Genomic DNA, 18,054 nt, shown 5'->3' on the forward strand with positions numbered 1-18,054 from the left:
GTTAATCAAACTTTGGAATTAGATATATGGTTTGAAATGATTAATCTTAACCCAATCCAAATAAACACACCAAGCTACACACAGAAATATAGCTACGACGCAATATTTTGACTAGCAAATAGTAAAAATTTGGTTTTAAGAATAAAAGTTTCTCTTAGGCTAAATTCAATTTAGGGAAGGTTGAAAATTTTATATGTTGATCACTTTCACTCAGGGCTGAATTGAATGAAATAATCAACAAAATGAAAGGTTTTTTAAGCATTTATGCTCTTCGAAAATTCTATTTTAGACAACTCAAAACTAGTTATATGATCATGAACCTACTCTTTCAATAGTGATTTAGGCTTCTTCGTCTGGGACGGTTTTTTTTACTTCTTCTTAACCCGACTTTCTTGCATAAAAATTTTAGTTTTTTTACTAAAAAGTCATTTTAAGAAGTAGTAAAAAAATCGTCCCAAACAAAACCTTAAACTATCTCTTCCTCTCAGACAACGAAGGGACAACGTGTTTTTTATAAAATCCAAAGTGGTGGAGTGCTTGAAATTCTAACAAAGCTTTGCTCTGCATCAACGGTAGACAATAGATGGAAACAAATTCTACCTAGCAGTGGTGAGGTGACAAAAAAAATTTTTAATCTCCACTGCAATAGAAGATAACCCTACCTCAAAATTTTGTAATATGAACACCTCATTCTAAGGTTAGGATTTTAATAATTTATCTCATGATTGAGTTTAAGTAAAAGTTTATAATTTATTAGTTTATTAGGATAATCATGCCAAGAGAAAGTGCAGGAAGTATGTGCAAATATGGACTTACATTTGCTAAGAGTGGATAGCTAGCTATCCCCCTAAGCGTTTTTTCATAAAATCATAATTTTTCATGTCTAACGTATGGGACATAGATATTGTTGAACTTGGAATCAAGGATTTAAGTACAGATTTTAAGTCAGGAAATTTAAGATATTTGGGTTTTAAATTCGCCTAACTAATGCAATTTGAAATAATATTCCCCTAGACTATAAATCTTTTAAAATTTAACTATTGTACTCTAAAAGACTGATTTTCTAAGAAAAATATGGCAGCACAATGGCCTTATACCACTAAGGAATAGTAGACTCGGTGCCATTGCTTAGGTTGTCACAAGCTTGCCATCGAATTAAGTGTATTAATTTGTGTATGTTATAGAAAAGTAAATATTAATGTCATGTATGCAATTTAGGGTAAAAGAGTTGTGGTGTAAAAGTATAAAAATCATAACATCCTAAGAGCCTAACATGGATGTCCTAGCAAAAGTACAAGCAACGCAAAGAAACCTAGAAAAATCATGAAGTTTATAATCATATTAATTAATAATATGTGAATGTATAAAAGTGTAAGAATGAATATATAAGTATAAAAATCAAAATAAAACTTAAACTAGGGTCTATACAATGATGCAAGTCTTTTACAAATATAAATTTCTTATTTAATATCTTCATGTGAACTATCTTTTCGCTCTATGTATGTACATGATATAGAAATCCAACCCAAATAAACTTTAATGGAAGAAGAATATTCTTTTGGACTTCAATACCATAGTAATTTGCATTTAGGCTTTCACAACTCGTGACACTTTTAGAACTTTATTAAAATTTATATTTGTGTTAACAAAAGAAAATGACACTACGACTATAAGGGTCAATATGAAAAAATAATGTGCAGTGTGTATATATAATCATCTATATGAAATCATTGAATGGAATTAAAAAAAAAAAAATTACAATATCACACATCCATCAAAGATCCTCATAAGGATAGCTAACACAAGATGAACGTCCTCTTTGCATATAAAATGTTTATGGATAGATTCTGAAAAATTATGAGTTATAAGGACTTAACATGAATCTACTAGAAGAAATAAGGAATAATTTTTCAAAAAAGGATTAGGAAGAAAAGTTTAATATAACCTAGCTAGCTTCATCATAAACCTGAATAATAATCAATAGAGAGAGACTACCGAAAAATAAGGCTATTGCAGCACAAAATTAGTCCTTTTTCGGAGGTTTTGCTCACCACAAATTTCCTTGAAACTATTGCACGCTCGCTGTAATTGCAATGCACTACAACGACATTCAACGGCTGTTTTATTACCGTTGGGGATGGCACAACTTGTAGCAGCAGTTTTAACAACCAAAACTTTATAAAATTATAGCGGTTAAGAGTCGGTGGGGGGGGGGGGGGCATGGGGTGTGGGGAGGGGGGGGGGGGGGGGGGGCACCAGTGCAAAAAGAAGATTTTGGAAGCAGTTTCCAAACTGCTTCTAATTAACAACCAATGCGAAAAATCGTATTTTTGGGTGGAGAGAGAGAACTTTATTTATAGAATCTCTGTGCATTAAATCATCATAAGATTTATCACCAACGGATTTCCAATAATTTATTCCTTTACAATCTTTCCTGATGAGAGGACTGCTTGAATGGAAGTTTTGAAGTATTTTTTATGCAATTTGATTCTGTCACTCAATCTATGAAATCTTGAGCATGTAAATTCTCTCATTATTTTATATACGATTGAATATCTCCTTAAAACAAGATATATCTCATTATTATTTTTAAGGAGGTTTTTTAGGGCTAGGATAATCTAATTACCATGCATATACGATTCTTTCCACAACATTCTATGTATGTGATTCATCTCATTACTTTATATCATTCTTTCATAGAATTATATTGATCTAATTTTTCTCATTATCTTATCATTTCTTAACGTCTTATAAATATTAGAATTTTCATTATCATGTTATAATATTTCATACTTTAGAGCTCATTATTTTTTCAAACTCTTTTCATTGAATATCTACGGATCCCCTCTCTCATGTCATACATACTAAAAACCAAGGCTCGCTAACTCTTCTCATTTATAAGTTTGTTTCAATACACTAAAGCCATCACTTAATATCTGACAGAAGCATTGGATTTACTTTAAACATTACAAACTCTTCTAAGAATCTCTTGAGGTTCGTAGAAGTTCTTCACGAGAATATTTAATCTTCTCATGCATGGACTTCTCTCTATGAAGATTTCTTTGATCTTTAGAAGTCTTTAATTTATCCTCTAATATTATTACCTGATCTTAAGACGAATTCGCCTCCTTCTTCACGGATTCCATAATTGCATGAAGTTTTGTATTCATCCTATGATAGATAAGAATAAATATTTGCTTGTTATGAAGCTCTCTCTATAGTTCATCCCTAGATTACGTTAAACAAAAAATCAGTCTTTCATTTTTTAAATTGTCTTTTATCTTGAACTAGATCGTTGAACATTACTCCTTGCTAATAACCAATGTTCCACATATATATGTCAAATACTAAAATTTGAAATTCATCTTCATGATCTTCCGCACTTCCATCTTATTATAATAAAGAAAGCTAATCTGACCAACCACTCTCACTTGACATCCAACATTCCCATTGATGCTTATCTAAATCCTATCTATGATTGATTTCAAACATTCATTAACTACCTACAACTGATGCCCATTTTATGGATCACTGGAGCTCCTCTACCATATAAAAATGACCAAGTAAACCACTCATAATGAGAAGGCATTTAACATTCATCAACCATTAACATTCGAGAACCATTGATGCGGTGCATCTTAAGCTAAGAGGGTTCCTTAGGAGCACTTTACCTAGTTTGTTGTCATTTCTTTCTAGAATGCTCTTTTAGTCTTATAAATAGGAGGTCTTGTAGAAGAAAAGATCATTGAATGATAAAAACACTCTTTTGAAGCTTTGAGAAAGCTCTCTTCTTCTTTCCTGGATTGGAAATCCTAAAATCCTTCTTGCAGGTATCATCTTCCGACGATCCACTACATCAACCATCGTATCTTATATAGCATTAACGAGTTAACTTGTTATAGATTGATGGTCTTTAATACTAATTGACTCACATTAGTGGAATTGTATCTGCTAGTCAAGTCCTCATGATATTTTCTCAGCTTATCTATATCGGAGAGGATTTCATACAAATTTAAAAGAATAAACTCCATCACCGCTAATTATATTTCGGGTATGGAACAAGTTAATTGAGAACTTTTCAATAGCACTATAAACACTGTATTTCAGCTCTTCGATCCTCTCCACATACGTACTGGAAATATGAAACAAAACAAAACAAAAAAACATGAAGGATCAGCATTAAACATGAAACTGAATCAAAATATCTCAGAGGTTTAAACTCTCAGCATTCTAAAGAAATTTGAATGAATTTTTTATGCTATCTCTATATTCTTCTCATTCTCATCATGTTCTTCGATGGGATTCCGTTCATAGTAAAATGCATATATCGATAGCTGGAAGAGCCCCAAGATTGCTCCCAAACCGTTTGGTATCTGCTGGCCAATTGGACATTAATTACATTCATGATGAAGCTGAGAAAATCAAGAGAGAAAGGTGTTGGGAAATGGAGAGCTTAGATTACCAATACGAATATGTCAAATTTGATGAGTGCATATGACGTCCAGCATACGCCATCGAGAAAGCCAGCGAAAGAAAGCCAAAATGGCATGTATTTTACGCTCCTCGTGTTCATCACAAGCATCTACTATCAAAGTAATTCCACCGCACATAATGTTTAGCACAAGAAAAATAATAACAATAAAGTATATTATAATTAAGGGTTTTGAACGTATATTATATTAAAATATAAAATTAATATTTTTTTAATGAAATCACCAGCTGTATTTAAATAAAATATTTAGATAATGTTGAACTAGTTAATATAAATGCAAATTTTAAAAGTTGAGGATTTCATTAATAAACGCATTTTGTTTTATGCTATATCATGTTAACTAACTTTTTCTATAAATGTTAAATTAAAATCATTTACATTTTTAATGTGCTGATTGATAGTTTATGTACAGATTATTTTTGTTTCAGCTAAAGCCTGAAACATTTACAAAGTTAGATATTTAAATATGTATTTTCCTTAATTTTATTGCCTTTCTCTTCTTCATCATAAACAATTATATATATGATTAGGCCATCTCCAACCAAAAAATTCATTTTTCACTCCAAAAACCAATAACTCTGTCTCCAATCGAACTCCATTTTCTAACACCTAAAAAAGAATATTTTGTGTATATTTTTTTATCATGTTTTATTGTATATATTTTTTTGATCATATATTTATATTTATCAATATTTTGAATTAGACCTACTTATAATTTTTGCTCAATAATTTAATTTCAAATATAAATAAGTCCTAAATAAACAAACATTTATTAAATAAAATGAAAATTATATTAGAACACAAAAAGAATGAAAAAAACACACAGGAAAATAAACATTAGAATTAGTATACTGATCCCACAAATATTCAATCAATGCATTTCGCAATGCAATGTGAGAATATTTATCCCTGATTTGTTTATGATGAGTGATGAATTTTAAAATCGAGTATTTTCATCAACGACAATTTTGACCTCCAGGGGTGGCACATCTCTCGCAACTTAAACAATTCTTCTGAGTTCGTGTTCATCTTCGATTATTATGTTATGAAAAATTATGCATGTAGTTATTATATCATGTAGCACTTCTTTGCTCCAAAAATATAATGATCCTAACACAGTTGCAAAACAAGATTGGAGAGCTCCAAAAGCACATTCTACATCTTTTCTACATGATTCTTGTTTCTTTACAAAATATCATTGCTTTGGAGTACGTGTTTCTTGAATAGTTTGCACAATGGTTGATCATTTTGGATATATATTATCAGTCAAATCATAACTCATGTTATATTTTTTTCCTTTAATAATGTACGTAACAACATGGAGGAGCTATACCTTGAGTGAGATTGTATAATAGGTGAGAGACTTCAACATGTTTATATCATTGTTGGTGCATGGTATACCGAAGTAAGAATGTCATATCCAAATATCATAGTCTGCTACAGCTTCAAGAATAATTGTAGGTAATACAATAGGTCCCATATATTACCTAGCCAACACGATAGGACAATTTTTTCACTTCTAGTGCATACAATCTAAATCACCCAACATTCCTAGAAAACAACGTTGTTCATTAATGTGGAGAAGTCTATATCATTGATTGTTATTGATCTTAAATATTGCTCTGAAATAATATGAAAACAGGAGAGACCAGGGTGTGAATTTTCGGAGCCCATACCACCAATGTTTTAAAAAACAAATCTATTTAACCAGCTGAACCTATCTATTGGTTTGTTTAATAAATTCTCAAAATTAAGTTCACAACAAAGAACTTGACCATGTCAAACATGCGTTTCGACAAATTAACAAACAAGTTAGTGCCAATTTTAAAAATTTGGCATGCTTATTTTCTTAAATAATTTACATAATTAAAATAATTAATAAATAAATTAAAAAAATTAATTTATGATTTTAATTTAAATTTAATCTATTTTAATTTTAACATAAGATTTAAAATTTTATAATAATTATTTGTCAAATAAGCCTTGACCAAGCTACTTCACATGACCCTATCATGTTGGATTCCACGAGTCTAATGTATATTAGGGTTTTAATGATCACAAATATTATTAATTACTTTTTATGTTAATATTATAGATAAAAAAAGAATAGGAGAACATAGATTAAATTTAAATTTGAAATAGTTATTAGTTAACAATATTGATTTATTTTTATATATTTAAAATTTCTTTATTTAATTACATAATATACAAATTAAATTTTATCAATTTTTTAATTATAAATGATCGAATATGAATTTATGGATGTAATTTTATAATATAATTTTATATTTAATTTATAGCATAAATTATAACTAAATATATAACATAAAATAATAATTATTCATTTCAATATGTAACATATATGTAAACTAATTTTATACTAAATATAAATTATATTTAAAGATTGATATGTCTAAATTTAAAATTATAGAATATATTATTTGTGTATGAATTTCATTTAATTTTTAGTCATAAATTTAAGCATAATTACTATATCATCGTTATGTAATTTAGAAATTAGTTAAAAAAATGTAATATTTAATTTAGCATGGCAACCAATTCAACCCCAATTAAATCATAAAACAGTAAACTCTACTTCTTCTAATTCTATGTTCAGTCTAATTTTCACAAACTTTATTATCACTACCTTATCCCAAGAAGACCTTCAATCATAAACTTCTCCTAGCTAGTTTCTCACAGTACTTTCATAAGTTCTTGTAGATTTCTTGCCTAAGAAAACCATCTTTTAAGCGATTTATTTTAAGACTTAACTACCTGTAACTACTTCATCTAAAATGTATGCTCTCAATAACTTTTTTAAAGTATTCATCACTCAATTAATTTTATTGAGATTTCAACCACTGTCTAAAAATACTATTCCTAAGCGTCTAAAGTAAAATCCTGAAAAATATATATCCACTTAAGCCTTTTTGCTTTGGATAATATATAGGAGGAATTATTCCGTGTGGAGTACGAATGAGAAAAAACCGTCAGGACTATGAACATACACATTGTGTACAAACAATATATGTACACAAATTGAACCAAGCTTTAACGTCCGGACTTATAAGAATGCATCTAATGCCAAATTCCCAAGCTTTATCTAGTGAAGGTTTAATGTTTAAGTAGATAGATTCATGAGATTAAGATGTACGTAGAGGTAATTGACTTCGTAAGCTTTTATTTGCTAGCAATTAGTGTGTACTTATTTGGATGGTGATTAGGACTTCATTATTAATTAATCAATTATAGCAGAAGAAATATTCTATGCTAAAACATATAGAATTATAAAAAAAAGAAAAGAAGAAAGAATTTCATACCATGACGGAGAGTGGTGAGGCATACATGCAGACACAGAAGATGATAGAGAGAATTCCTACAATAAGAGACCTCACATCGTGCGTGTGTACCACTGTTAGCACCAAAGTCACCACCATTGCCATTAAAACCACCTCCCCTGCCAATATCGCCAACAACTTCACCTGCGAAGAAGCTCAATGCCTTTAATAGTACTCCGATCCGCCCAACAATATTTACAGAAAATCTAAAATATTACTTTGAAGATATCGATCTAACCCTCGTTTCCTTTGGCGAATAGAAGAAGAAAATTGTGAGGTAGATAATAACAACAAAAACGCCGACGCCATTGATGGTGGAGATGAGGATTGTGTCGGGCTGGACAACGGGTAGTCCATAGAAGACCCACAACATGCAATTTGCCAGTGCTGCCAGGTAAGGGATCGAAGAGAACTGCTCCACCGACTTCTTCCTACATATTTCCACGAATGTTGGAACTGGCGAGAGGAATAGCCCGAAGCAAATCACGTTCCCTGCTTATTCGAATTCCCAATTTCCAAATTATTATATTTGTAATATGAAAGCAGAATAGATTGGATAAGGACTGAATAAGGCAATGTTGTGTTTTGTAAGATGAAAGAGGGCATTTTCTTTTGAGAAAAAAAGGTGTTTTTGATGAAAAAATGAGTAAACTCAAGCTTCTTATCGAGCTTGAGCATTTGAGTTGAACTCAAGCTCATATTTTTTCACACTACCTGAGCTAGAGGTTAGCAAATGAGCTCTAATTCATCCTAACGAGGGCTGTTTGGTAGCAGGATTTAGGCTGGATTTGAGGCGAATTTGAGTGAAATCCAGTCAAACGGCCTAAAATGCAAAACCAAATCTTACGGCAAATGAAATCCGTTGTAGACGGAATATTCTGCCGATTCGTTCTAAATCCCGGATTTCTGAGATCCTGTATTTTGCCGAATATACGGAATCCATGGCGCTAGAGGAAGAGTCCGCTGGGTAAATCTTGCTTGATAGCCAAACAGTGACATGAGGTTTAAGAGGATTTATCATGAATGTTACTAAACAGTTTTTAGGATTTAAGCCCCTTAGGATTTCAGAATTCCGGATTTAGAGGATTTATGAAATCCTACTTAAATCAAATCCATGATGCTACCAAATAGCCGCTAAATATAGATTTAACAAGATTGACTCAATTAAGTAAGAACTCGACTCATTCTACACCCCGTTCTAAAGCAAATTTACATTAAATAGGATCAAAATATGTAAATTTTTATGTTATTTTCTTTTGAAGAACAAGAGAATCTTTATTTTCCTTATAAAAAATTAATAATAAAAAAAAAAACTTTGAATGCCGTAAATTTTTATGAAATATTGACATATTTCAATTATGTGCACATCTAGCATTTAAAAGACAAAAATTAACGTGCATTAACAATGATTTTAGGAGAAATATACCAATGATCCCAACAATAGTGCGAGTAGTGTCGGCGCTCAACATCGATTTTTCCCGGCCAATGAGCTAAGGCAGCCGAAGAGGACAGAACGAAAAGGGAGGAGTGGAGGAGATAATAGTCAAGGGGGTTTTATATAGAGGTAAACGTATATATATTTCTCATCTTTCTTCTCCTCCACTGTGGAGGCTCTTTGCATTTTACGCATTCTTCCCTCCTAACATAGTTTATGACGAACATAAATTTTAAAATAAAATCATTAATTGGAATAAATCTTCCGCATGCCAATTTAGGTAAATTTTCAAATTCCTTAAACAATTAAATTAATATTTTTAGCACGGAGTTTGACGAAGCCACTCGGTAGGCTGTTGGAACAAGCATTAACAATTTATTTAAAAATGCTTCTTGTCATCTATATTAGCTATAAAATAACCGTCTAGATTGGATTTGAATTTGTAATAATAAGAAACCATTACAGTAATTGACACCGGCCAGGTAGGGGGCTCAACGAATCCACGTCGACAATCCTGTGACGGTCGCCGGATAACTCCAAGAACTTCTCGGAGGAGAGGGATCACCACCTGAAATCCTTCAGGATACAAAAACCCAAAACAAGAGTAAAACTACTCAATTCTTATTCATCTCAAAATCTATCTTTATTACAAGACATTAGCCTATATTTATAGACTTCAGATAGTCACATAAGAGGCTACACAAGAAATAGAGCTACACCAATCACTAACAAGAAAATACAATTTTATTATATGGACGCTCCTGCGTCATTCTACCGGGTTAGGAGGGAACTTTGAGCTCGTAGAAAGAGATCCAGTTGGCCACCATAAGGTGGGTTTGGTTGGCTAAATCGGTATGGATATTTCCACCCGGTGTCAAGTTTCCTACCAATCTTCAATTTCTTAAAGGTAGCATAATCAAATGAAATACCCTTGCTTTGTATTCCAATTCTTGCACCTCTTGCCGCCCCAAGACCAACAACTGCCAAAACAATACAAATCACATTTTCCTTGCATTCTCCTGTGAAGATAGGAAGAACATGGTCTCCTTCCTTGAGTTCAATAACACCACATCCATCATGAACACTTTCAAATGCAGAAATCATGGTATCAACATTTCCAATGCGTTTGACACTTCGGTCGACTCCACCATTATTCTTTTCAGGAATAACCTCTTGAATTGGCTTCCTCTTTTCATCTTTATCATCTATGGGTTGCTCCAGATCAAGAACTCCATCGAACATGTCATCATCATACATGTCATACACAGGCTCATCGTAGAGAGGTAAAGACGACAATTTCGACAACGGATCTTTAAATTCTTTGAAGCTGAACACGATCGAGGGTGGAGTGGAAGAGAGCTGATCATCTGAAATGCCCTCGTCATCATCATCCGTTCGTAATGATTTAGTTGGAACGAAGGATTTTGAATATGTCGTGGCAGCATACTTGTCCCAGGCACCATTAAAGTCGAGGCCAAGGGAGCTCAAGTTTTCCTTTCGTTCAATCCTTGACAGTCGTAGTTTGAGTCGTGCCACTTCTTGTAGAAGATCTTCGATTTCTTCTTCTTGACATGGTGGATGTCGAGTCCGACGAGACCACATCTTGCTCTATTGTGCAAATCCACAAGGTTATGAAAAGGGTGAACATACAAAAACAAATCTTAATTTTCAGAAAATATGCCTGGCAATCACGTCATCGTCTAATAGGCTGAAAAGTTTTTCTCTGGTGGTCCCTTCTAATCTCAAACGCACTCCGCCAAGAATTACTACTCACGGGCGGTCCTCTCTAGGCAACTGAAAATCCACCGATCACTTCAAGAAACAATTCTTGAAGTCTGCCTAGGAGAAGATTGGCCACCACTTGCATCTGTTGGTCACAGATAGGCCACCATGAATTTTTGGCCTCTTTGTCAAAGGATCTGGTACAAAACAACATAGAAACAAATCTTGGCTGTTTTGCTAAGGAAGCCTGAGTGGATTTCTGCAAGATGGCGGGTTTCTTGGACGAAAGTGCTATGGAGAAAGAACTGTGAAGGGAATCAAGCCCAAGTCTACAACTCTCTTCTTTAGTTAAAAGAATGAATATAAAGAAGTCTCTTGCAACAACAAGGTATGTGAAAGAAGGCTCCAAAAGCAAAGTCGGTGAAGAAGACAACACCCTTCTTGGCTACCGGACCACGCTTCTGGACTGAGGTTCAACCTCTTGGCGTGACGATCCTCTCGGAATGAACCACCCAGACGTGATCTTCAAGGAAGAGTAACTCTGACTGCTAACTACCTGAATGCGAGTGCGAGTGGAGATCGTTGTTTGGAGCGTGAGGGGGATGGGCTACAAGCAAATGACTCAGACCACAGAGGTGACGCAACGATGGAAATGAACGCCAGCAACTTGCCGGCTCTGCTACCAAATGACAACGGCCAGGTAGGGGGCTCGACGAATCCACATCGACAATCCGGTGACGGTCGCCGGATAACTCCAAGAACTTTTCGGAGGAGAGGGATCACCACCTGAAATCCTTCAGGATACAAAAACCCAAAACAAGAGTAAAACTACTCAATTCTTATTCATCTCAAAATCTATCCTTATTACAAGACATTAGCCTATATTTATAGACTTCAGGTACAAAGAGAGTATACAAACATATGAAAGAGAGGGTGTATCCTTCATAAGAGACACCAATATTTTTATGTGGAAAATCCTGAAAAGAGAAAAAAATTATTGGGCTTTGCCCAATTTGAATGAATCCACTAGTATTTGCAGTCGATTACACATAATACTCTTCTTTGAGGGAAGGTCTTGGCATGATGTAATAAATATACATAATATGGAGTGCATTAAAAGATTGGAATTGAAATAAATATTGTTGTCATGTTTATTTGGTAGACATGACCATAGTCGGCGGGCGACGGAGGTCAAAAAGATCATAGTCTGGTGCTGGTGGTTTGAGGGACCATAGTCGACGGGCACCAGTAGTTAAAAAGACAGTTGTCTGACGATGGAGGTTAGAAAGACCGTAGTCGGGAGGCGATAGTGGTCAGAAAGACAGTTCTTTGACGATGAAGGTCTGAAGGATTGTAGTCAGCTGGCGAAGGAGGTCGTAAGTCCGGCGATGGACGGAAGTCCGGTGTTGGGAAAAATTCTGAAGATCGAAAGAAGTTCGGCATCAGATAGAATTCTGGTGATGGGCGGAAGTTCGGTAACGGGCGGAATATCGATGACGGACGAAAGTTCAGTGATGAGCGGAAGTCCAGCAACGGACAAAATTCCGACGTCAGGCGAAAGTCTGATGAAAGTCAGTGTCCGGGAACAAATTCAACGTCAGTTGGCGGCCAGGAAAATTTGACATCAATAGGTGGCCGGGTGAAAGTTTAGCATCGGTCGGTTGTCGGGTTGAAGTCCAGCTCTAATTGGTGGCAGGGCAGAAGATCGAAATCAATTGGTGGTCGAGAAGAAGTCAGACTTTAGTTGGCAGCCAGGTGTAAATCCGGTGTCAATTGGTGGCCAGAAGAAATTCTGGCATCAATTGGTGACCAGGCAGAAGTACTGCATCAGTTGGTTGATGGAAAGAAGTCTGGCATCAGTTGGCAACCAGGTGTAAATTCATCATCAATCAGTGGTTGGCCTAACGTCCGGTGTCAGCCAGTGGCCAAGCAGAAATCTGTCGTTAGTTGGTGGTTGGACAAAAGTTTGAAGATAGTAGGTGGCTGGATTGAAGTCTGGCGGTGGTCGAGGAAAAGTCTGGTGGCAAGAGAACTCTTCATTCTCTTCTTTTTGTTCTTGCTTTGGGTCCCCTTTCATGAGAAATGAGGGATCTATTAATAGATCTCTTAGAGTGGCATGACACATAAATAGGAGAAAGATAAAGGGTAAATTGAGAATGGTTTAGATGGACAGCTGATGTTCTTCCAAATGTGTTTTGGGTCTTTGATTTAGACTCATTTGGGCTCAGATTGAGTCGAATTTGATGTTGTTGGGTTCGTATTTCCAAGACGTTCAGTTCGACTGTAAGGTTACTAAAATCAAAGTTCAGATGGTCCTGGATTTAATTTTTGAAATTTCCAACTTGATTTTGCCTCGAGATTCGTACTTTATCAAAAAAAAATTTTATGATATACCACTTGTATTTCATTATAATTTAAGAAATAAAAAAAATTACAAACTCTGCATTTTGCTTTATATTTTTTGATAATGTTGCATAATAACTTCATTCAAACAAGGGCATATATTTCCTTCTCAATATATGACACTAGACAATTATTGAGTTAGACATCACCCATTTTGCTACGCAGCCGATGATTAATAATCTTCATTGCATAAAATGATCTCATCCTCATAGCAATAGCAACTGGTAAAGTCAATGTCAAAACAAAAATTCAATAAATCATGTGATACACAATATTTTTTTAGGGCCCACCTTGAATTGAGCGGGGATCCGCCAAAGGTTTGTTTATTTTGTGCGATGTAACATTAAAAAGCAAATTAAAAATAAAATTATACCAATCATAGGTTTATAAAGTGTAAGCAAGAATAAAGCAGTGAACCACATGGACTCATGGTAGTTACTCTCTTGCTCTTGAGCTTACATACAATTATCAGTTATATGCTACGAGCGTATCACTTTGCATACTATAACTTACGAATATATAATGAAATAAATATAATATTAAAGAATCATGTACACATTATTCCCTACCAAGCTATGAAAAGAGACATGAATGAATCATGCATGTTAGTATAGACATTTAGGGAATATATATTAAAACAGAGAAAATAAATGGATTTTTATCTAGAATCATGAAAATAAACTTATACTGGGCATAAGAGATGAATGCAAGTTTCCAAATCAAGATTAAAGATTTTCTGCTTTGATTTTCTACTTCGAATTTCAGATGAATTTAAAATTTTCATTAATATAATGATGGCTCTCAACCATCCAAATTTCTCTTCTCCTCCAAACCCTCTTTTGATGTCTACCCTTTCTCCTTTCTCAAAAATACAAAAGAAAAATGTTTAACTATAATCTAACACATTTATCTTTCAAATTATATACATAAATAAATTAACAGAAAATTTTGACAATATGAGATTTAAATTAAATAGATCCGCCATAAGACAAACAACTAAACATGATTTATATGAATAGGCAAACCAATAGATCAAAAGATTTATAGGATTATGATTGGTTAACCCACTACTAGAAAATTATATTTTTCCTGCATCATTTCCAGCAGAAAAAACATGGTCGGAAATAAAGACGAACATATTGGTGGATTTGATGCCGATGAATAATGAAGGACTATTCAGCGGATTTCAGGCAAAATTGTCTGCAAGAAATTTCTGGTGCAAAGCTCATACTCGATCCGTTAGATTTAAGTAAGAAATTAAGAGGGCTATCAGTCGGATTTAAGTAAGAAATTAAGAAGTTAAGTTACTAAACATTGGTGGAGATTCCAATTAACTGTGGTAGAGCGGTTAAAAAAATCTTATAGAATTTCCAACATGATATAAATGGGGAGATAAAGAGATTAGGTGTGATGAGGGCATGCTACCCTTTGACTAGACAAATAATTGGTAGGCTAATATAACAATTTTTTTCTATTAGCCTATCTGAACTATTGTAAGTATTTTTTATTAGTTATATGTTGTATTGTAGAATAATTGACAAGAGTGACTTTTTTTTAAATTTTTTCTACAAGGTTTCGGTGGATTTCCAATAGATATTCTACTTTGAATATTAATACTATGAATTAATGATTTGACTTTCATTGGATTTGGCCACTAATATTTTTGGTGAACTAGTATTTTTGGTAAATCACCAGCGGAACAGTTTGTTGGAAATTTCTTATAGATCACTAGTGGATATATTTGCCTAAATGTTCATCAATTGTGTTCACAGAGGATCCGCTTGAAAGGTTCGACGAACATTTTTGCTGGCTATCCACTGGAAACCCAATCAGAAGATGCCAGTTTTTCATTCTACATTCCGTCAAAAATCTGAAGAAAATCCACATGAATTATTTATGCCAGAAATTTTCCACTATAATTTTTCTTTTGATACTCAATTTACCATCAATTTTTAAGCAGTTGTAAATCCTTCGGTAACTTAATTTTTTACGGATAAATTCAATTTTTCGGTGGATAAAGCTGCTAGAAAAAGTAAAATTTCTTGTAGTAACCATTGTACCTTATCGCCAGTTGACCTTATATTATGTTTGTTACATGTTTGTATGGACGATTTCAAACCAAGGTTTCAAACCTGATAATTCCCTTAATTTGTTAAAATCATCTTCCTCAAGTCTTCAATGTTTAAATAATCTTGATGATTCCTTGTGAAATTCTGCTCTTTTTTATCTTGTGAGGGATATTAAACAATTGTTGATTTTTGTTAACTTCTCCTTCTCTCATGTGTATTGTGAGGGGAATGCTTGTGCTGAATGGCTTACTAATTTGGGGTGTGATTTGGATTGCTTCAATAATCTTTCTGCTACGAACTTTCCTGTCCTCTTAAAAAGGACTTTTAAGATTAGATAAAATTGGTATTCCATATGTTAGACTTTAATGTGGTTGGGTGGCTGGAGCTTGTGGTTCTTATCTTTTTTGGCATGGGGGTTTCCTCTTGTTTGCTCTGCTGGAGGTTATCCCCTTTGAGTAGTTTCTTTTAGCTGTTTTATTTCTATTTTGGTGCCAGCTTGTTCCCTATTTGTTGCTCGGTGATCCCCAGAAAGTCTTTCCTAGATGTATTTGTGTTTTTGTTGATGGGAGTTTTCTGGAGCATCTCTATTGCTAATTTTGATGGGTTTTATTGCTCTAAGTTTCGTAGCTTTGGCATCCATGCGTTTGGGAGCCTTATTTTTCATGAGGTGTTATGCTTGGCTTTTATGTTCTGTTATCTGGTTCCTTTGAGCTAGGGTATCTTTGCTGTTGGGATTTGGGGTATTTCTTAACTATCAATTGTCTTGTTATAATTTTTTTCGGGTTTGGCAATTTTCCTATGTGCTACTCGGTGACCACTTTAAGGATTGCCATAGTTAGCCTTGGAGTGATGCTGGTGGGTGTTTCCTGGAGCTCATCTATTTTGGATTTTGCTGAGTGGTGTGGCTCTAATTTCTGTAGCTTTGGCCTCCATGTGGTTAGAGGTCTTTTTTATTGGTTTTCTTGGTTCTGTTTTAATGGTAGCATTTATTTTCTTTAATGCATCTAATCCCAGGTTGCTGGGCATTGGTGTGGATTATTGTTCGATCTCATCGGTGTGGATTATTATCCGATCCCCTATTACTTCTGCCTAGGCATTTTTAGGGGTGTGTTGGAGGTTGTTCCTTGACCTTCTTGGCTAGGATCCTGGATGTTGATAAAGCTATTTGTGGGTTGGTTTACTATAATCTATGGATGGGAATTTTTGGGGGTATTCTAGTGGTTTTTTCTTTGCCTTGCTTGGCTAGGTTACTGAGTGTTGGTAAGGCTTATTTTGGTTTCATCCTTTGTAACCTATGGTTGGTTTATTTTGGGGTGGTGTTGGTGGTTATTCCCAGTTGGTTTGATTTTTCTGGGACTATGCTGCTGGGTACTTTTTATTCTTTATGAAGTTTGGATCATCTGGTTCATTGTTGTTTCCCTGGCTTGGTTCCTATGTGCTTTCTTCTACCTGGGATTAGACTGGAGTGGCTTTTAAATTTGTGATTTTGCTGGCATCTTTGGTTCTAATCATTTCTGCTGGGATGATCCGTGTTCCTGTAGGCTGGATTGGCTGTGCTATTTTTATTGGTTTGATTATTTTGTTCTAAATTATTATTCCTTTCAGTTCTTCTAGAGTTTCCATTGGGGTTTTTCCTGTGGCAATTTTATGGATATGTTGGTTAATGTGACTATGAATTGGTTATATACCTCTTGTTTCCTACCTCCTGATTTCTATGGTTGTGTAGTTTATGTCCTGCGGTATATTTATGTTGGTTTAGGTTTGCATTCTCATGCATGCTTGTTTACCTGTTATTTAGAGTGTTTGGAGGCTGAATGTTCTCTCTTCTAGTTATGTTACTTATTTTATGGATAATTGCTACCCAGTCTTTCTTTACTTTTATTTATGCAAATTCCACTTTGGCTGCCATTTTCTTTTGCAGGAGCTTTTTAATGTAAGTAGTCGTGGTTTTTTGGAAGGAAAGGTGAAGCTTGTTGCTAGTTTGCTGATTGTTCCCTTTTTTTTGTGCTCTTTCTTGTGCACCGTAGAATGTACCAAGATATTTTTTTTGTAATTTTGTGTACAACTCGAATTCATAAGATTTTTTAGTTTTTTTCTTGTAGCTCTTTTGAGCTTTACTAAGCTTGAGTTCCCTTTAAGGACATTATACCTTTTTTTATATTAATGTGTAGACCCCTTTGATGGTTTTCCCTTAAAAAAAATTATCTTCCTCAAGTTTTACATCATATTCTACTCTTGAGGTACATAGACAAGAGAAGAACTTCCAGACCCTTCCTACTTCATCAATAAGACTAGGAGAGTCCTTAACTACTAACCCTTCAACCCTGATAATAGATAGTGGGGTCAGAGCTAAGTTTTTTATTCTTTTGTTTAGACTTTCATTAGTAGTTAATTAAAATCCATCAATTTGATTTTTAGGAATATCTTCCTCTAGATTGTTTTCTTATTCCAAAGTGATATTAAATTTTATAGAATGATTTATTTTGTTGTAACCTAAAGGAATTCTTGCACCTCACACATTTGAGTTGTCTTCTGAACTTTGAGTCCAATTCAATGTGTATTGGTGCTATTTTTCTTTCAAACAAATCATTTAAT

The 18,054-nt window shown here is 34.0% G+C and overlaps 1 protein-coding gene across 1 annotated transcript; it reads right to left on the reverse strand.

The window, feature by feature from the left end:
- Window positions 1–4,069: 4,069 nt before the first annotated feature.
- LOC110099508 (bidirectional sugar transporter SWEET6b-like) lies at window positions 4,070–9,299 on the reverse strand. The gene is made up of 5 exons (XM_020826688.2): window positions 9,257–9,299; window positions 8,069–8,322; window positions 7,813–7,974; window positions 4,463–4,582; window positions 4,070–4,373 (listed from the first exon to the last, which is right to left on the reverse strand). The coding sequence occupies exons 1-5, from the start codon at window positions 9,297–9,299 to the stop codon at window positions 4,254–4,256; spliced, it is 699 nt and encodes a 232-aa protein (XP_020682347.1). The 3' UTR covers window positions 4,070–4,253.
- Window positions 9,300–18,054: the final 8,755 nt, after the last annotated feature.

This window comes from Dendrobium catenatum, unplaced genomic scaffold, assembly GCF_001605985.2.
Source record: "Dendrobium catenatum unplaced genomic scaffold, ASM160598v2 fragScaff_scaffold_114, whole genome shotgun sequence".
NCBI lineage: Eukaryota > Viridiplantae > Streptophyta > Magnoliopsida > Asparagales > Orchidaceae > Dendrobium > Dendrobium catenatum.